Genomic DNA, 20,200 nt, shown 5'->3' with positions numbered 1-20,200 from the left:
TGGGGTCTTGGCCAGGGAGAGGAAGAAGATGATCTTCCCAGGTAAAGGTTGGTGGCTGGTAGCTCATAAGGGGCAGGGCTGTAATCTAGCTGGTACGTTGACTGCTGGGGAGAGTTGTGGTTTGAAATCCGGGGGCGGGGGGGGTGTGTTTGATTTCTTGCTGAGAGTTTGCTCCCTGGTAGCTGTGTCTTGAGTTGGATCCAGACTTGTTACCTGTCTTGCTTCTGAGCGTTTGGGCTGCTCTTGGATAGGATCTGATCTAAAAATGCTGGGTGCTGGATCGGTGTGCCCTGAGCTGGCTGCTGGGGCCTCCCAGAACCTGCCAAGCTCCCCTCCCGGATTCCATTTCTCACCACCCCTTTTGCTCCTTAGCTTGTGTAATCGCTCCCTTCCTGGTATCCTTAATCTTTCCAGTAGCTGAAGATTGAGGCAGGAGAGAGCAAGCTGTGCAAAGTAGGTTTGAGAGGGAGGCCTGAGAGGCCCAGGAAAAGGAGGGTGGTCCTGCGGGGTGGGCAGCAGTGGGCCTGGCAGCCCATGTGGACTGGGGTCTGGCCTGGGGGGCCTGGACCGCCTCCTAGCCTCCCTCTGCAGGAAGAGTGACTCATTCACACGTCCTGCCTCTTGTGCCTCTAGCTCTGGCGGTTTGGTGCCGAGGAGTGTGGCCAGGCTGGATGAGGCCAGGCCTGGGCTTGGGGGAGGGCCAGGACCCACAAGCCGGAGGTGGGGTGGGAGGCCCAAGGGGAGAGCGCTGCGGCCTCAGGAAGGCTTGCTGTTGCCCTCCAAAGGCAGAGGGGTGAGATGGGAGGGCCCCTACCCAGCGGGGAGCGGGGGTGTGGGGTGGGCAGAAAAAGGTTAACAGCTGGAGTTTCTAGCGGCAGATGTGGGGCGGGGAAAGAGGGAGTACTTCTGGAGCGGGTTCGGTCCCCGCCCTGCCCTGGGGAGCCCTGAGTCACCGAGCCGCCACGGGCTGGGGACTCGCGCCCTCCAGGATCCGGCTGGGGCCCCGCGCTGCTCGCTGGAGCCCCGCCCCCTTCCCCGCTCCTCCCGGCGCGGGGCGGGGGCGCTCCCGGCCCCGCCCAGCTCGCCACAGTCAGCCAGTGAGAGCCGGCGCCGTGGGGACCTCTCCCGAGGCTGGGCAGTTTTCCCGACGTGCCGCGGAGGCTCGTGCCACTTGCGCGCCACCTAGAGCTGGCATCCCCGCGCCCGCCGTGCGGCGCGGGCGGGCAGGGGCTGGGGTCGCGGGGAAGAAGGGGAAGGGGTGCTGTGGTCGAGGGCTGAGGACAAGGCTTGATCTTGGAGCAATGGGGTAGGTTGGGGGAAGGAGGAGGCTATTTCATCCTCTTACGGGGCAAAAATCTCAGAGTCTCCAGAAAGGGAGGATGAGAAACTGGTGAGAGGGCCGGGGCTCAAAGGTGCATTCGATTGCTGATAACATCTTTACAGAGGCTGGAGTGTGAATGGGAGGCGGGGACTTGGTTTAGCTTAGAGATAAACCAGTAGATATTGGTTATAAGCAGCTATTTATTTTAGCTTTGTTGGCGCTTCTGCTTAAGTCACTTATTAAAAAATCAGAAGCCTTTAACGTTCTTCCGAGAAAGACCTAGATTGTCTTTTCTTCATGTCCTGATTGGAGCCGGAGCCAGAGCTGGACAGCTGCACACTGGGTCAGACCCATCCCACCAGCTGCCCACATGCCCCAAATGTGCCACTTCCCATTTTGAACGGTGGGGGGGGAGAGGGTCTAGAATGTTGACTGGAGAGGAATGAAGTGCTTTGTAGTCTCCACCCAGTCATTTCTGAAATTAATACTGTGGTTTTCATGGCAACCAGCACCCTGTCCTCAGAACCCAGAACTTCCCCCCACCCCCCCATCAGATGGGTTTTCTTGGGGGGCTGTGGCTTCCCTAGCTCACCCCATCAGTGTTAACCTACAGGGCACTGTAACTTCCCCCAACTTGCTTTGGTTCTCTGTGGGTTTGAATGTAATTCTGGGGTACTCACCCTCTTTATTCTTTCCCTAATGCTAGGGAGCTAAAATATTGGCGCTCCTGAAAGGTTAGAGAAACTATGCCACCTGCTCTTGTCTGTTTGCTCTAATCAGGCTGGCATGGCTCCCGGAGGAGAGGCTGTTGGTTTACTCCAGTGCAATGACTGGGGTGTCCCAGTGCCTCGGCACCCAAGGGATGGGTGGAGTGGGGGATAATGGCAGTTCCTGGAGAGAGCCCTTAAATTCACTTGAATCTCTCATCAGAGGGAGAATACCTTGGCTAGGTGGGGCTGGTTCAATGGCAAAGGTATCCTTGGTGACCCTGGATCTCTAGATGTTCCTGGATGTGTTTCATTCCTGTAGCCCCCTCCCCTCGTGTAGTGGCCCCTCTTTGTTTTCCTGATTTCCTCAGGATCCCAAGGGGAGGCTGTTGACCTTAGTTTGTTTTACACAATGGGCAGGCCTTGCGCCACCACTGAGCCAGCCAGAGCTGGATGGTCATTCAGGGTTTGGGGCTATTTCTGATCAGATCTCCCATGGAATGTGCCTCCCTCTACTTCCAGCTGCCCCCTCCCCTCCGCAGCAGGAACAGCTGTCATGTGAGGGCCTCTCCCGCTGGCTCAGCCCTTTTGCAATCATCTGGCTGGTTCTGCCAGGATGGGGGTGGATAGTGAGGATGGGCAGAGCCAAGGGGTAATTGAGGGGACATGGCAGGGCAGGGGAGCTGTTGGAGGGTAGAGAGGGCTATGGAGTTGAGGGCAGAGGGGCTGCCAAGGCAGGGGAGGAGGGGTGGGAGGAAGCCAGGCCAGGGAGGCAGTCTGGTGAGCTTAGGGTGCTCATCAAAGGAAGTGAGGGCCACACTAGGATTGCAAGCTTTCTAGGTGTAAGGGAGAATTGGTTATAGCGGGACCCTGGCCAGTCATTCTTCAGGGAGATCCGGATTTCCCCTGACTCACAGGGAAGCCACCAGTGCTTTCCTGCCAGTCGGCCTCCATGCGAGACCTGAGTCACTGAGTCGCCTCGGGTGTTGGCTGCCCTGTGGTGGCAGTGCCTGTGGCCTACTCCACCCACTGTTAGGACAGGGGTTAGCAAACACACCCCTTTTATATCCCCCTCTCTTCAATAGCAACTCTCTTTCTCTTTGACTCAGATGTACAGAATTTGCAGGGATTGCCTGGGGTGGGGTGGGGTGAGGGGAGACCTCAGCAATTAGTCCCTCTCTTTCACCCAAGAGGAAACTGGAGCCCAGTGAGGGGAAGTGACTTATCAAGGGTGCATGCTAGTCTTCCCACATTTCTTGGGGCCCGCTCACTGAGTCACTTTTGCTCCTAAGAAAAGCAGGAGGGTGCTTCCCTCAAAAGCTGGGTGAAGCACACTAGGTTTTAGAAGTGAAGAGAGGGTGGTATCTAAGGCTGCCAGCAGCCAGAGTAAGGCAGCCCTGAGCTGGGTAAGAAGCATGGAAGTGGAGCAAGTCCTGGGGCAGGGTCAGCCCCAGCGATCCAAGTCCTGGATCGGGCAGAGGGCACAGGGTGTAGCAGAGGCGGGACTTCAAGTGACAGGAACCTCAACTATGTGGTGACTCAGGCTCTGGGCAGCCTAGGCCCTTCCTTCCCTGATCTCCTTCAACTGGACTAGGGAAGTGTGAGCCCAGGAGGGAGAGAAACCCTCACTGGTCTCCCCCTTCCCCTGGGAACTGGGGGGAAAGCAGAGGAAGATGGAAAGGATGGGAGAAAGGCAGATTCCAAAAAAGGGGAGAGGAAGCTGGCGTTCCCCTCTCCTGGCCCCTCCCGCCCTGCTCCCCGCTCCCTGCCGGGGAGGGGTGCTGGCTGGGGCGTTGGCTGCTCCGTTCATTCCAGCTCCCTCCCTCGGCTCCTGTTTACAAGTCTGTCCGCCCAGTCCCTAGCTCAGCTCTGAGAGCTCTTTTTTCTCTCTCCTTCCTTCCTTCCTTCCTTCACAGCCTCATCCAGTTGTGTTTTGCCGCTCCTTTTTCTTAATCTCTGTCCCCATTTCCTATTATCTCTTTGCTCCCCCAGCATCCCTGCACCCATAGCTCACTGGCCTCCAGGCCATCTCTGCCACTGGGAATCCAGCTGTTCTAGTGTGTCCACCTGCACCGCTCTCCCTGCCTACTTCTCAGTCTCTCCTTAGAGTCCTGCGTCTCTTCTCTTGTTCTCTAATCAGCTTTAACTTGGGTTCTGCTTGGACCCGAAGATTTCAATTAGGACTGAGTGTAATGGGGGGGTTTTCAGGTATCCCAGCTGTCTCATCTGAGTAATGCAGGAACTCCTTATTTGAAGCCTGAGGTTTTAAATACAGGTTGGGATTTGAATTGAGCTGGAGGAGGATGATTTTACTTGGCTCCATATTTGGAGTTTGGGTTAGGAGTTTGGGATTTGAGAATTGCTTTGAAAATAATGTTTAGATCCCCATAAGCTTGCTGTTCGACTGCGGAAGATGACAGATTAGAAATCGATGGAAGTGAATAGAGAAGGGCCTGGTGTTTGGCAGGGATGCTCATCTCTGGGCTGGTGTGTATATGGAGTGGAGGTAGGGTCTGGGAGATCCCAAGGGGCTCAAAGGAGGGGTGACAGTAATTTCTCTGCTTCTAAGGCTGGGGTGCCAAAGGGCCCTCGTGGGGAGGAGGCAGGGGGAGTCTGCTTTCAAAGTGACTGCAAGGCATGCTTCACTTCCTTTCTGGGATCAGAGTTTATTTAAAAGCCTTGATGACTCTCTGAGCAGTCGGTATCATCTTTTCTTCTTCGTAATACACTGATTTCAGAGAAGGGGACTGTGGCAAGAAGGGAGGGGAAGGGGAATCCCCCAACAAGGGGCCTGCCCACAGAGCTCCCCTTTGTGGTTGCTATGGAAACAGGCATAATAAGAACAAAACAGAGGCACGTCGCCTGGCAACAGAAGAGCCCGAGATTCATCACACACACACTACATACATATCAGGGAACCCCCGGGGTGGGAGTGGCACTTCTAGGGAAGCAGGGGTATCCCAGTGATGACGTGTCCTAGAGCTTACCTAGCTATTCCAGTGAGTCTGGAGGACTGTGTGTGGGATGCCTCTGAAGGGTGATGGAGTGCCAGTGGGAGGGCTGAAGTCCTCTCAGATCCCCGGGTAGCCCTTATTTTGACAGAAGAGTCTGACACAAAGGTTTTGTTTTCAATGCTGGCACGAAGGGACTCCTTGTAACTAAAAAATAGTATATCTGTGTATAGGGGAGTGAGGTAGTGGTGTAAAAGACCTGAAAGAAAAGGTAATGTCTATTTTTCCCAAAGCATAGGACCTGCAGGGAATTCAGGACAAGGTAAGGTGACATCAGAGGACAGTTCCTTCTGGACTGAGTGCCTTGAGAGCAGGGATTCCATCTTGTCAAGTTCTATTACCCGCACCACCACCACCACCACCGGCCCCTGGCCCAGTACTGGACACACGTTAATGTTTGTGCAGCTGCATGAGAGACGACCCCGTTGGGGGACGGCTCCCTGGGGCTGAGAGGGAGGGGAAGCTCTGACTTCTCCTCATGGGAAGTGTGGGGTGCAGGATGCTGTTGTAACAAGAACAAGCAGGTATACCTAGAGTTTGTTCATTCATTCACTCATTCATTCATTCACTTAATAAAGTGATCTTGAGTAATTGCTATTTGCTGGCCACTGCTCAAGGCATGGAGTATACAGCAGGGAAAAAAATTTCCTGTCCTCATGGAGCAGAGATGCTGGAGGGAGCTTTGACTCCTGGTTCTGAGGGTTGTGGGATTTTAGGTAAATCAGTCCCCTTCTCTGAGACCACTTCCTTCCTGTGCGTGAGGATGAAACGAGCTGACCCATTGAAGTGCCTGCAACAGTGTCAGACACAATCTACAAAGCTACAGGAAGGTAGCTTTGGGGGGTCTGGAGGGGTGGGGCTACAGCCGTGGGCAGAAAGAGAAGTGTTGGTAGAAATTTCTAAAATTGTGTCTCCAATTGCACCACTGAAAACTGTTGAAAATATTCCCTTCCCCTGGGCTGAGGAGGCTGATCCAGGGAAACCTAGCTCTGGTTCCGGCAGGCATGATCCTGGGTTTTTAGGGGTGGGGTCTTGGTTACCCCTCCTGTAACCTCCCAGCCTGGGATGGGGTAGAAGCCAGTCCCCAGGACCACACCCCACCAGGGTTCCTCCTGACACTCCTACCCTGAATGAAGTACCTGGACAGTAATTCCTGCTCTGCAGCTGCTCCCTGAACCAGCCCCTCCCGCCTTCTTCTCTGTTGACCAAGAGGGTGGCCAGAGCAAACAATGGAGCAGATAAGTTGGCTCTGAGCCCAGGACACTACCCCCTCTGCTCTTTCACTCCTGGACTTCTGATGCAGCCCAAGCCGAGGTGAGGGCACAACATCCACACCCTCCCTGGCTCTTCCCTTCCTGCGTTAGCTGCTCCCTCCAAACTCCCATGGCCCTTTGTGCAGACCCCCTATGTCTTTTGGCAGAGGTCACACCGCAGCTATCTTTCTGAAAACCAAGCTGTAAATCCGCTCCCATTTTAATATGCACTGGGAAAACGTGCACTGTCAAGGAACCAAATGATTCATAGAGTTAAAAATCCTCCTGTAAGCTGTTAACAGCAGTTACTTTTGAGGAGAGGGACTGGATGGGGGTGGGGAGGGAGATGTCTACTTTTTATTGTCCTACTTTGCCGTGTTGATGTTCTTCACCCTGCAGAGGTATTGATTTTATTTCAAAAATATCCACAAGGATTATCCAACTTGTAGGACTACAGGCCACTTTAGTGTATCTGTATTTTTGGTCCATATTTAAAAAGCTGAATAAATGTTACTTAAAATGAAATAAAATTTAAAAAGCCATTGGTGGAGGAAATTACCACTTGGGTTTTATTTATTTATATTTTTTAAGTATCACAAAGTTGAGAAGTTTAGATTTTTTTTTTCTTTAAGGTAGATGCAGGGAAAGGGGTGCAGAATAAAATGGAGGTGATTCTTTAGAAAGTCAGGGTCTCTGTGTGCTTCTGATACGTGTGGTGGGATTGCCTCTGCTGTGGGTTTGAGTCACTGTGTGTGTGTGTGTCTGTGTGTGTTTGTGTAAGTGAGAGAGAGGGAGGGAAAGAGAGAGAATGCTGGTGCCCAAGTATCTGCTTAGACTCTGTGTCTTTGCATGTCTGTGCCTGTCTGAATGTCTCCACATGTGTCTCCACCTTTCTGTGTCCATTATATGAGTGTCTGCATGTCTATGCCTCCTTTGGCTGTCTCATCCCTCCCCCACAGCCTGTACCCTGTGCGGGTAACTGGACCTGGGACACAGCCCCCAGGGCTGGCAGCAGAGTTGGCTGTTGGGTATTTTTAGCCTGTAAACATGTTTGCCATTTCAGAGGACAGGGCCGCTGGTCTCAGCCCCAGCCCACTCATGGTCTTGCAGCGAGGAGGGCGCTTCTGCCCTGGGGCCAGGTCTTCTCAGGTCCCCAGCCTGGGGGCTCCGGTCCCCAGCATTCTGGAAGGAAGGGAAACTGGCTTGATGAGGGCAGAGGGTGGCCATCTAGGAGGGAGGATAAGAGTGTTCACGGGGCAGAAGAGAATGGGGGTGTAGCCAGAAGGCCCCCACACCCCATCATTAAGCGTTTAATAAAATCTCCGTTGAGTTAGAAGTGGCTGTGGGAAATGGCTGTAAATTGGGAAACTCAGCGTCCCGCAAGTGCGGAGGGGCTCCGGAGAGGGGGTCTGAGAAGAAAGGAGTAGAAAGGGGAAAAGCGGGAGCTCTGGCTTTTCTCAGGGAGTCTGGACAGTGAGGTGGGCGGCCGGCCCTCTTCTTCCCAGGGGTGCAGGCCTGACTCCCTTGTCACTGCAGGGGCCGGAGCAGCATCACGGCGCTGGGACACTGGTGACCCTGACTCCAGCAGGTGGGGCCAGCGTCAACGGGCTGGTTCTGTGGGAGGGGGGAGGGGCCCCCCCAGAAGAGGGAAGGCGAGAAATGGGCGCGGCTGCGTGGAGCTGCGGAACCCAGGGAGGAGTCTGGGGCCTAGGATTTGAAGGGTAAGCTGCCTATGTCGAGAGAAAGCTCAAAGGTCCGCGTCAGGCCGGAGGTCGCGGCCGAACCATCCAAGGCCCCCAGCCGCAGTCTGAACCCCCTGGTCCTTCCTGCAAAATGGGCCGACTCGCAGATCCAGCTGTGAGGATGAGCCTCAGACAGCTTCGAGTTTCTTGCCGATGAAGCCACACACCACAGACGCTGGGGGTTGAACCAGGCCCTGGCCGGAGGGCAGTGGTTGGGGGGAGGGGGAGGCACCTCCTCGGATGTGTGGCGCCCCCTGGTCCCCGCGGCCCCCAGTGCCCTCCCAACTGCCCGCTCCCGAGTCCCTCCAGGGTCGGCCCGGCTCGCCTGTCCCAGCCCCGCTCCGGCCCCGCCCGGCCCCGCCCTCTCCCCACAGCTCGGGGCAGACCCGCCCGCCTCAGCCGGAGTTACAAGAGCCGCCTGCGCGCGCGGGGGCCCGGCCACTCGGAGCAGCTCCGCCGCGGGGACTGCACCGCCCGCCCTGCCGGACCCGCCCCAACCGGGGCTCGTCGCCTGCAGCAGCCGCAGCACCGCGACCTCGGGCCCCGCGCCGGCTATGGCTGTGCCCTGGGGCTGAACGCGCAGGTACGGCGCCGGGCGCACCGTGGTGAGAGCGGGGAACGGGACGGGGGGAACGCGCGAGGGGAGGTGGGTGGCAGGGCTTGGGCGAGCTGCTTTGGGTGGGTGTCACTGGGAAGATTCAGTTTAGAGCAAGCTGCTCAGCCCGGGGCCGCGCGGGGAGGCAACGCGTCGCACTCTGGGAGCCGAGCTCTGCCTCTGGAGTTGGGGCGCAAGTTGGGCAAAGTTGGAAAATCGTTCCGAGGCACGCTTTGCTCCGGTCCATATTTCTCTTAAGGGCTGATTGTTGTCCCTGCTGCACAGCCAGGCGCCCGGTTCTTGGCCTGGTGGCCCCTGTGCCACCCCCTCCTTCTCCGTGGGGCGGTGGCTCAGCGCGCGGCTCCGTCCCTATTCCATGTTTACTGGAGAAGTTTCCGAGATCGCGGCGCGGCCCCTCAGCCCCTCCCGGCGCCCCTGCGCCCCCGCGCTGCGCACCCCCTCCGCCTTCCCCCTCCACTCCCCACACCTCCGCCCCTAACTTCGCGTCCCGAGTCCTCCCGGCCCCACCCAGTTCTGCACCACCAGCTTCTCCCTTTCTTGCTCCTGGCGGCCCCCTCAGCCTCCCTCCAGCTGCCCCGCCCTAATCTTGCCCCTCTACGTTCTCTGCTCCAGAAAACTCCCCTCTTCCTCCAGGGCAGCGGAGTCTGGAAGTTTGCAGAGCGCCTCGCAGCGGGACGGGTGGGGGTGGGGGTGGGGGACATAATTAGGGAGATTCCTGCACTGGGGTGGGCGGGGAGGGGGGCTGTGCAGCGGCACAGCCCTCGGGACCGCCCCTTCCCCTTCAGAGGCGGTGCTCTCTCCCCCACCCCACTCCCAAACCCGTCCGGGCGGGATGGCCCCCGCCCCAGCGCCTGGCTCGGCGCCAGGAGCCTGAGGAATGTGGTGGTTGGAGCCGGTGACTAATTCAAACCAGAACTCGGGGAGGAGTGGTGAGGGGCAAAGGGGAGGGGGGCGAAGGGGCTGTGTGTGTGGGAGGCGGGGGCAGGAGCCGGGCTGGCGTAAGGAGGAGGGCTCCGCTGCCCTCTCTGGAGCCCTCCAGTGGCGCGCGTCTGGACGCAGGGCCGGGGGACGAGGTCCTGCCGTGGAGTTGGAAAGGCACTGGGGCTTTAGGGTGTGTTCAGAGAACCGTGTTATGTAAGGCTCTCCCAGGCAGGGAGAGGGTGTGCAGTGTGCGAGGGCTGGCCTTACCCCTGGCAGAGATCGTCTCCCCCTGCAGTGCCAGGGCCCCAGGATGCAGGGGCGCAGCCCCTTGGCGGCGCTGGCCACGAGGGACACGTGGGGTCTGAGCAGGGCTGTCGGTGCCCCTTGCGTGGGAGGGGAGCCCAGTGGGCAGAGCGGGCATCTCACCGCACTAGCTGGGCCCCAGCACCACGTGGGGACGACTCTGGCGCCTCTGCACATTGTGGCCACAGAGAATTGTGTGCCTTGTGTGCACTCGTGCCTTTCACAGGGCGTGGCTGCCGGAGGGGAGGTGGTGAGGTGCCCTCCAGGGAGCCTGCTGCTGAGTGCCCTGCTCTGTGGAGTGGATTTGTGGAAAGGTAGGGTAGGATCCTCCCAGGGCAGTGAGGTCCTTGGAGAATGACTTGGACTTTCCGGAGGAAAAGGGACCCAGATATTTACCTTTGTGTCCCCAGCACAGCGCTGGGCTCCCAATAATTGGTTTTGAGAATTTTCTCTACCAGAATCTAGCCTCTGACTGCAGGGATCGCAGGCCCTTCTGCGCTCAGCCTACTGCATGATAAGGGGTTGGTTTGATTTTGTGGGACACGATGATGCGTAAGGGGCCGTAGTGACTGGTGAAGGTGAGGGAGTCGGGGGAAAGGAGGGAGACATTGAAGATGCCTTGGAAGGCGTTTTAGGGCCTCCACACCTGTGCTGGGTCTAAATTTGGGGAGTAGAATCTGCTTTCATTCCCCCTCCCTCCCCCTGCCCCCCATGAGGGAAATCCCTGGGGCAGGGTGTGGCACTTAACTTCCTTTCAAAGCTGAATGGGTACGCTTCCTTCTCCTTGGCCCACAGGGATGATGGGTTGGGCCAGCACATGGGTGGTGTGTGTGTGTGCAGAGTAGGGAGTGGAAGGGGGCCCGGGCTTAGGGGTTACCTCCTTGCTCTGAACTGTGAGCTGTGGGATGATGGAGGGTCAGAGAGGACCTGGGACCATGAGAGCTGGGCTAGCAGAGTGTCTAAAGTATTGGCAATGGGGACAGGATGGTGTCTGAGCCCTTCTCCAAAGCCCTGCCCTTAAAGATCATACACAGGGACATTGTTCAGAGAACCAGGACACATTGCGAGCCACATAAGTAATGTGAGACTTAGTGCTGCTGCTCTGGGGGCCCACAGCAGTGATTCAGGGGTTTGAGTAACTGCTTGAAGAGTTAACCCCACAGAGCTGAGGACTCCTACCAGCCAGACTTGGTTCAGGGTGGGTGAGGCTACAGGTTCAAGGGCTCAAAGTGAGACATGAGAGAGTGACCATGGAGACCTATGGAGGGTGAAGGTCAGCTTCGGTCAAGGGCAGGAAATGGGCTGGGGGGTCCCCGGAGGTCATTTTAGTTCCAGGGAGGCCCTTGGTGAAGGTGCCTGGGCACCACCAGGCTGGATTCTTTGGTGGACTTGGAACTGGCCCGCTGGCCCTGGCAGAACAAGCCACCCAGAGCCTGAGGAGCTGATTTGAGGGGTTGGGGCAAAGCTGTGGGGGTGGAGGGGTGTGTGCGGCTCTGGGGTGTGGTTATCACCTTCCTCAGAACTTGGGAACTGCCTGGGGACAGAGGGGCCGACTGGGAAAGCTAGTCTGACTCCTGCTGGGAACTCCTACCCACCGCCCCCCCACTGCTGGCTCCTCCCCCCTTCCCCCCCCCAGCTTCTCTCCCCGGAGTTGGGCTGATACCACGTGCATGTGCACAGGAGGAAGGGAGGTGGCCCCTGGAGAGGGCTTAGAATGGCATGTTTCAGTTGGTGGGTGTCTTAGGGCCTTCTGCTCTTGCTCTGTCCCCCTTGGGCTTCATCCAGGCTCCCAGGGAGCTGGCATTTCCCTGGGCTCCGACCATCCCGCTGGGCTCCCAGGCCTTCCTGAACACACAGTTTCCTCCAGGCCTGGGCGAGCTGGAGGAGGTGTGGGGGCCACGTGGGTGGGCCACAGCGGGCTCAGAAGGTTTGTTTGTTTGTTTTGATGGAGCCCCTCTTCCTCCCTATTGGCCTTAGTCCCCATCAGGGGGTCTTGGCTGGGCTGTTGTACTGGATGCGTTGGGTCTGGAGTCTCTGTTTCATGGCGGTTATGCATCATTACCTAAAAGACTGTGTCTCTAGCTGTGCATGGTGGTCCTGGACCTGTCACTTTTGCTGGCATTTGGGGCTTACAGGGCAGGGAACAGCAATGGGACTCTGCCCGGGTGGTAGAGGTATCACGGGGGCTGTAGGTAGGGACTGAAGTAAGTTTCTTCATCCTTGATGGTTCCAGGCCCTGGAGTTTGTGTCTAGAGGCCCAAAGGAGGGTTAGCACAGCCCTGGGAGCGAGGCCCCAGCTGATGGAGGCTGAGTGAGGCACTGCACTCGGCCAGCCAGGGAGCGGCATCCTGCCCTGTCCCCGGGGGCTGGAGCGGAGGTTCTAGGGGAAGGGGAAGCGCCTGGCTTGGCGTCCTGGCCGGGCTGGGGGCGGCTCTTTGGCAGCTGGGCCGAGTGGCCTGGCCCCAAGCCCCTGCACTAGCGTGGCCCGACCACTGGGCGGAGAGCTTGGCCTTGGTCTTGGCTGAGGGCAGCTCCCAAACTGTAATCTACCCTTGAGGGCGAGACAGCGAATTCTTCTTCATACCCTCCTCCTCCGGAGGGTGCCCCACCTCAGAGCTAGTGTCTTAATTCCAGCTGTCCAGGGTCAGGGCCCACTCTTCCTTGGTGAGGTGGCCAGGTGTGAGGACTTCCTGCTGGAGACTGTAAGCTGCCCCCAGCCCCTGCCACAAAGAGAGGGGAGGCCCTCTTGGTCAGGGGAGGGAGCAGGATTCTCTCCCTGCTGGAAGCAAGAGCTTGGAGCCCTGCGCCTGGGGGAGTGGGAGGGCCCGAGGACTGAGGTGGAGAAAGGCGACAGGGTGGAGCCCAGAAAGCAGCTGGCTGGCTGGGGTGGGGGTGGGGAGCTGCAGGAAACTCCAGAGTGATGTAAGGGGCTGATGGGGAGGAGAGAGCTGGAGCGGGGAGGCTGGACAAACCACCTCCTTTGGGTGGGAGTTGTGGGCAAGGCCAGCGGCCCAGGTAGCCAGGGAGCGAGGTAGGCAGGTGAGCAGGGAAGAGGGAGGCACTGATTGGGCACCAGGTGAGCAGGTGGAGCCTCCCTCCATGATGGTCAGGGCCTGTGGCTGCCTGGGCAGGTGTGTTCTGTGAGCTGGTGGAGGCAGGGGCTGGGGTCTGCTCTGTGTCCAGGGGTTGTGTGTGCGTCCTTGCGTGTCTTTCTTTGATTGTTTCTTCGGTGCCCATGTTATCCATGTCGTGGAACGTGTTCATCAAATTCTCCCTGATAATTCAGCCTCCCCAGGACATACATCCCATTCAAGCTGAAAGTGCCCCCTGGGGGTGTGCTGCCCAGAGTCAGCTGATCTCAAAGTTCTTGGTGCCAGCGTAGAATCTGAAGAGAACTCACAGTTCTGCTTCAGTTAGAGCGGGGCATGTTGTTTTCCAGACAGGTCTGGTGGCTGCCTATGTGGAGGGCCATTTAGAGGCCTCGGCCTGGAAGAGAGGCCAGCCCTGTGTTCCTCCTCGTTTCTCTGGAACAGGGATCTTCCTGTCATGACTGTCCCCATTTCGCAGTGTGTGGGAATGTTTGCCTTGCTCTCTAGGGTGGGTCTGACGACCGCCAAGCCCCAGAAGGGGAAGGTTCTCTCAGGCTTCACCAGCTGGAGTCCAGAGACTCTACAGGTGAGCTGGGTTCTGGGTGGCTCAGGATTTCCGACTCCTGGGGACACAGCGTCGATGAGCCCCAGAACCAGAAGGGCCCTCAGATCCTGGGCTCTGGGCTGCCTGGGACTCTGCCCATTCTGAGTTTGCTGTCCTCAGGCTGGGCCATGACAAGGCTGGTGTGTGGACAAGGAGGCTGATGGCCTCTGGCCCTGCCTCCTGGGCTTGTATCACTTGAAGGGCATCAAGGCCCCTGGGTCTCTCCCTGCTGGCCCGCATCTCAGCCCCTCTCTTTTTCATGTTTACATCCGCCCCTCCGAGGCGAGGCGTAGTCTCCGTCTGGAAATGCATGGAGGCCTCTCCTTCAGTCTTCCTGTGGGTGTGTCTCCCCATCTCACATCTCGCTCTGCCCCCTCCAGTGCAGAGCTCTCGCTTCTGTGTATCTCCCTTGTGCATCTTCCTCTGTGGTTTCTCATCCTGTGGGTGTATTTATCTGTGCCTTTGCCCCTCTCCCTGGGTACAGACTGTTGGCCTTGGAGTCTGGGAACCCCGGGCTTGACTTTCAGCTCTGTCTCATCCTAGGGCAAGTTGTCTAACCTTGGGTGCCTGTTTCTGCAGCCTTAAAATAAGGATATTAATTAAAAAATTTTTTTGTGGGGGAGGCAGTTAGGTTTATTTTTATTTATTTAATGGTACTGGGGGTCAAACCCAGGACCTCATGCATGCTAAACACTCACTCTACCACTGAGCTGTACCTTCCATACAAAGATATTAATTCTTAATCACATAGGGTTGCTTGGAGACCCCAGGTGTGGACTGAGCCCCATACTGGGGCACCACAGGAGCGCTGCAAAATTCTCTTTCTCTCAACCTGGGGTGGGAGGTTCTTTCAATGTGTGGTTTCTCTTCCTCTTTACTACCTGGTGAGTGTGCAGGAGAGTAGATGGACCCTCTGGGTGTGTCTCTGTTATCTCTGACTATCCCAGCCCCTCGTCCTGGTGACAAGTGCCGGGGCCTTCCCGCTGGTGGAGGTCTCTAGCCCTGGCTGTGAGTCAACTCATTGTTCTGGGCCTGGGGACTGCTTCTCCCGGGCCCATATGTATGCTGGGTCCATTTAGTTGTGTGCTGGATGGAAATTTCATTGCTGTCAGTGTCCTCCCCACTGTGGGTGGGAGCGTGTCTCTGTGCTTTGGCGTGTCGCCGCCTATGTCCCATTTCTGCTGAGCGTACGCACAAACTTGTGTCCCTCTGCTGTGTATCTTGACTTTAGGTTTGGTGCACTGAGACCCACAGGCCTGCCTCGTGGCGGGTGTGTGTATGTGTGTGTGTATCAGTTCCTGCCATCTTGACACTGATGCTGGCTGCCAGGCTGTCTTTGGCTGCAAATTGGCTGGGCCCCCTCCCTGACTGTCTTCATTCTGGCTCCTGGGCAGAAGGCACTCTGATTCCTGGGGGCAGTGGAAGAAGGATGCTCCTTGGAGGTCACACCTGGCAGAAACTGTCTTCCTGGGTCTGCTGCCTGGGTTTCTCCTGGGCCTGCCTAGGTGTTGCCCCCGATCTGCAGAGGTGGCGTGCACAACCTCTTTGTGGTTTTGATTTGTCAGGGCAGCCTCATTCTTCTCTAGCTGCCTCTGGCCTGCATGACGCCCTGTCCCTGCAGTCTCAGATGGGTGTCCTCTCTGCCTTAAAGCTGGAGTGGCCTCACCATCTCACTTCGTTTTTGCCCTCCAAGCAGCCCTCTGCCTTAGAGGGTCTCCACTCCAGCCCACCCCATCACAAAGGTTCCTGCCGGCCAGCGTCCGCTGGACCGCAGGCGGGGAGCTAGCAGACCCGGATTCTAGGGACCCAGTGCTCTCCCTTTGTCACCTCTCTGGACTTCACTCTTCCCATCTGTAAACAGCAGGCGGTGCTATCCTGCAGAACTTTCTGCAGCGGTGGAAATGTTCTGTATCTGCACTTCTAATATGGTAGCCCTACATGGCAGGCAGTTGAGCTCTTGAAATGTGGCTACTGCAACCAATGAACTGAATGTTTAATTTAATTTAATTTTAATCAATTTAAATAATAGCCACATATGGCTGCCATGTGGGACAGCTGGGCTCTAAGATTTCTTCTGGCTCCAAGGGTTTATGCCCTTTGGCCAAATATGCAGACTTCCCCAAAGCTTCAGAAACCTTGCTTTGGATAGCAGCAGGGCAGACCCTCCCAGCCCCCCAGTAACCCGGCTTCACCTGACTTGTGCAGGAGGAGAAGGTAGGACCACCAGGGCTTGGAATAGACTCCAGGGGTGGGAGAGATCGAGGGCTGGGGCCCAAATGCAGAAAATAGGCCCTTGCCATCATAGCCTCGAATCCCCTATCAGCCCCCCTGTGTCCATCCAGCCGGATCAGATAAAAGGGGAGGGGGCGTCTTTCCTGGCCATGCCAGGAGGTGAGGCCTGGAGCCAGAGCAGGCAGGGTGGTTGGCAGCCCCACCTGGCCGAGAACCCAGCAGGTGCCCTGCTGGGGCCGACCTGCATCCTTGGGTCCAGGGCCTCCTGTTCTCACGGGCTGTGGTCTCTTCTTTGCTGCTGATGGCTTCCCTTCTCATCAGCTCCTGGTCGAGGCAGGTCCCTCTTGAGTCTCCTGGCTGTGCATGCAGGGACTTGGCCTGGGGCCCTGTCCTACGGACCTGGCAGGGAAGCCCACTCCCAGTCTCACTGGAGCCCCAGCCCCTCTGGCACCCAGGGGTCTGGCCTGTGCAGTGCTCTGTCGATCAGGTTTTAGGCGTGACCCTTGGCGTGTCTGGAGCTGTTGCGGCCACAGTGACTCACTGGGGAAGGAGAGAGGGTGGGGCTGAGATGTGGGCGAGGATGAGCTGGCTGGCTCTCTCCCCCCTTGCCGGCTGCTGGCTCATTGCACCAGGATGCTCGGCTGAGAAAAGGGGCCCTGCTCAAGGAGGAAGAAGGGGTGCCAGGGCCATCGGTGGCTTTGGAGATCTGAGAAGCCCTCGGGTGGGAACCTTTTCCTTCCCTGCCCTGCCTGGCTCCTTGTCTGCAGGGCTGGCTTCTCTGTGCTGGATGCTAGGGAAAGGGTCATCCTGACTTCTGGTAGGAAGGGAGGTGATTGTCACACCTGTGCCACAGGCCACTTGCCCACCAATGGCTCTGCCCACCTCCCAGCCGGCACCTGTGCACGCGTGAGTTCGGGTGGTTGGGGAACTGGGGGGGTCTGTGGCCATTTTCACCCGTGTTGTGAGCTGCCTGACACCGGAAGTGCTGAGTACCCGTGAATTTCCGTGAGTCCCGTCCCCAGAGGCAAACTTAGCACTTTTAAGGCCCCTTTTAGATTTCATTTCCCCACCCCTCGAAGGGTTCCAGCGTTCTGGAACATTCTGAGGCTATATTGGTCACGCTCAGAACACCTTTTTCATGATTTATATCCAGGACAGGATTTAAAAGGAGTTTTTAATTTTTATTTTATTTTCATTTTCAGTTTTATTATGTGAAATTGATATAATTTGACTTCACATATACAATATATTGCATGTAAATACACATATACAATATACTGCACATATTTTTAAAATTTATATATAGGTACTCTTCATTGTTTCTAAGAACAGTTTAGAGCTTTAGCTTTATAAACTTACATAGTTATCAAAGGAATAAAGCCAACCACAAAATAAGAATCAACAGAATGCAGTAATCCAATCACAATAAAAGGAGTCTTTTAAATCTGCCTACCCGGCACGTGGTGTGCACTCAGTAGGTGTTTAGAGGGGAGTGCAGGTAGGTAACCAGCGAATGCAGGGTACGATTCAGTGCTGGGCTGAGCTGTGTTCGTCCCTGTACAATGTTAGCCAGAGAGGAGGTGATCAGCGTGCATGTATTTATTGACTGACTAATTTCTGGATGTAAACAGCTTTGGGGTGGAGCTTTGGGCGAGGTTGTCGGTGCTTTAGAGCCTCCCTGGCACAGCTGCACGGGCATGCTTCTGGGTGATGCTGCCACCATTTTGTGTGGGTGGCCGCAGGCAGGAGTCCTGCCTTGTGTCTTCCCGGGGTGCCTCTGTAGCTGACAGCTCGTCCTGCGGCTGGAGGAGGTCTTTGCCCTTAAGTGCTCACATCTAGGGGGGCCTGGCTCAGGGCCCAGCAGGGCAGCCAGGTGGGCCCTGACTCCACGCGTCCCTGAAGCAGCGCAGCTGTACTCCTGCCTCTAGGGCTCTAGCCAGTGCTGGGAGGCTGGGGGCTTCTTTTCTTCATTTGCAATATGGGGGCCGTAACAGCTCCCTGCTGAGGCTGTCACAAAGAACCTAATGAGAACATGGATGTTGTAAGGCTCCCGTGCGCCAGAGGGTCCCACGCATGCTTTCTTTCTCTTCCCTTCAGTCCTCATGGAAATCCTTTACCATCTCCATTTTCACAGATGAGGAATTGGGGGTTCAGAGTAGTTTAGTGCCTTGTCTGGAATCACACAGCTGGGAGGATGCAGAGCCACCGTTTGAAACTGAGTCTGGCTTCCTCTAAACCTGTGACCACAGACTGTAGAGTCATGTGTGAGGAGAGCTGATGACAGTAGTGGGGGTTGGGGGTTTGGGTGTGGCCTGAAGGACAGAACATCCAGCCATCTCTTGTGTGGCAGCCAGTCAGGGTTTGGAGCAAGCGGACTGTTGAGTGGGACCCTGATCGTGAACTTTTCCCTAGGCTGTGTGACGGAGATTCCAGAGAGAGAGAGAGACACTGAGGAGAGGAGAGGAAGGAGGGGCGGGCTCCTGGCAAGGCATCTGCTCCTGAACCAAGTCCTGTGAAGGTCAGTAGGAGGAGGGAGGGTGATGAGAGAGGTGGTGTTGGGATAGGGCGGGTAGAGACTGCGTGTGGCCCTGAGGGGAGGGCTGAGGGGATGGTTACCTCCAAGGCTGATTATTTATTTATTTATTTATAAACTTTTTTTTAATTGAGTTATAGTCATTTTACAATTTTGTGTCAAATTCCAGTGTAGAGCACAATTTTTCAGTTATACATGAACATACATATATTCATTGTCACTTTTCTTTTCACTGTGAGCTACCACAAGATCTTATATATATTTCCCTGTGCTATACAGTATAATCTTGTTTATCTATTCTATGTATGCCTGTCAATATCTACAAATTTTGAACTCCCAGTCTTTCCCTTACCACCCCCCAAACGTTTGGCAACCACAAGTTTATATTCTATATCTATGAGTCTGTTTCTGTTTTGTATTTGTGTTCTTCTTTTTTTGTTTGTTTGTTTCCACATATGAACGATCTCATATGGTATTTTTCTTTCTCTTTCTGGCTTACTTCACGTAGAATGACATTCTCCAGGAACATCCATGTTGCTGCAAATGGCGTTATGTTGTCGGTTTTTATGGCTGAGTAGTATTCCATTGTATAAATATACCACATCTTCTTTATCCAGTCATTTGTTGATGGACATTTAGGCTGTTTCCATGTCTCCTCCAAGGCCAATTGCATCATCCACTGTCCACTTCCCATCTTCTCCATCTTGGGAGCACGCCCACAGCAGAAGCAGGCACCTTGGAGACATGCCCACTTTCAGGGAGTTCCTAGCACCGAAGATCCCTGGCTTTCTTGTCCCCTCATGCCCTTGCGTCCCCACTGCTCTGAGCTCCATTCTCTTATCTCATCCAGATGGAAAAGGAGGAGGAGTCGACCCGGGAGCTGTTGCTGCCCAACTGGCAGGGCAGCGGCTCCCACGGGCTGACAATCGCCCAGAGGGATGACGGAGTCTTTGTGCAGGAGGTGATGCAGAACTCCCCTGCGGCCCGCACTGGGGTGGTCAAAGAGGGTGAGTCACCTTGGGGTGCGGGCTGGTGCTGGGTCGGGTGGGTGAGGTTGGGGAGGGCAGAGGGCAGCATAAGTGGGCTGTGGAGGGCCCGGTCCCAGTGGCATTGGGATGTTCGGTACCCTAGCCCTCCCACCCCTGCTGGCTCCTTGTAGTATCCTCCACCACCAACGAGCTCTGCCACTTTAGGCAAATTAGTTGGCCTCTCTGAGCCTCAGTTTCCTCCTCTCTACAATGGGTGTTATCCCACCTGCAAGTCAGTTCGAGGGCCCAGCACACAGTGGTTGTGTGTTGTTTTCCTGAGATCCTGGGTGGTCTTACCTACTTCTTGCTCCTCTCTGCTCAGGGGACCAGATTGTGGGTGCCACCATCTACTTTGACAACCTGCAGTCGGGCGAGGTGGCCCAGCTGCTGAACACCATGGGGCACCACACGGTGGGCCTGAAGCTGCACCGCAAGGGGGACCGTTCCCCCGAGCCTGGCCAGACCTGGACCCATGAAGTCTTCAGCTCCCACAGCTCCGAAGTGGTTCTGGTGAGTGCCTGGCCGGCTGGCCGCGCCCGGAGGTCCCCTGGCCACGCCGACGGGCCGGCCCCGCTTTCTGAGCCTCTGTCTGCCTGCTGGACCTGTCTTGTCCTCTGCTCCTGCTCTCAGCCTCTGCGCTCTCTGCTGAGCCAGCCTGCTTCTCCTCTTTGTGGGTGGCTGATGCTGCCCCTTCAGAAGCTTCCATTGGTCTCTTCAGAGGGCCCCAGCGCGGGGACCCACTCTTGTGGCCTGGTCCTTGATGTCGGGAGGGAGGTGGTCAGCTTTGCCAGGATCTTTGAAATGATTTCACAGTGCCCAGCTCTGCCTCCCAGATACTGC

At 56.4% G+C, this 20,200-nt stretch overlaps 1 protein-coding gene across 5 annotated transcripts in view; it reads left to right on the top strand.

The window, feature by feature from the left end:
• Positions 1-8,429: 8,429 nt before the first annotated feature.
• Positions 8,430-20,200, top strand: part of AHNAK (AHNAK nucleoprotein) — a 90,303-nt gene continuing 78,532 nt past the window's right edge. For 2 of the 5 annotated variants that reach the window (XM_015248372.3, XM_072970107.1), the window contains exons 1-4: positions 8,435-8,617; positions 18,212-18,317; positions 19,183-19,339; positions 19,683-19,870. In XM_015248372.3, the coding sequence (XP_015103858.1) occupies positions 19,183-19,339; positions 19,683-19,870 (345 nt within the window). In that variant the 5' untranslated portion in view covers positions 8,435-8,617; positions 18,212-18,317. Of the gene's footprint in view, positions 8,640-18,211; positions 18,318-19,182; positions 19,340-19,682; positions 19,871-20,200 lie in introns of all 5 variants that reach the window. The other 3 variants (XM_072970109.1, XM_072970111.1, XM_072970108.1) reach the window with 3 other exon arrangements.

This window comes from Vicugna pacos, chromosome 10 (assembly GCF_048564905.1).
Source record: "Vicugna pacos chromosome 10, VicPac4, whole genome shotgun sequence".
In the NCBI taxonomy this organism is placed as follows: domain Eukaryota; kingdom Metazoa; phylum Chordata; class Mammalia; order Artiodactyla; family Camelidae; genus Vicugna; species Vicugna pacos.
The sequence above is the reverse complement of the archived record's forward strand: the minus strand, read 5'-3'. Positions and strand labels throughout refer to the sequence as shown.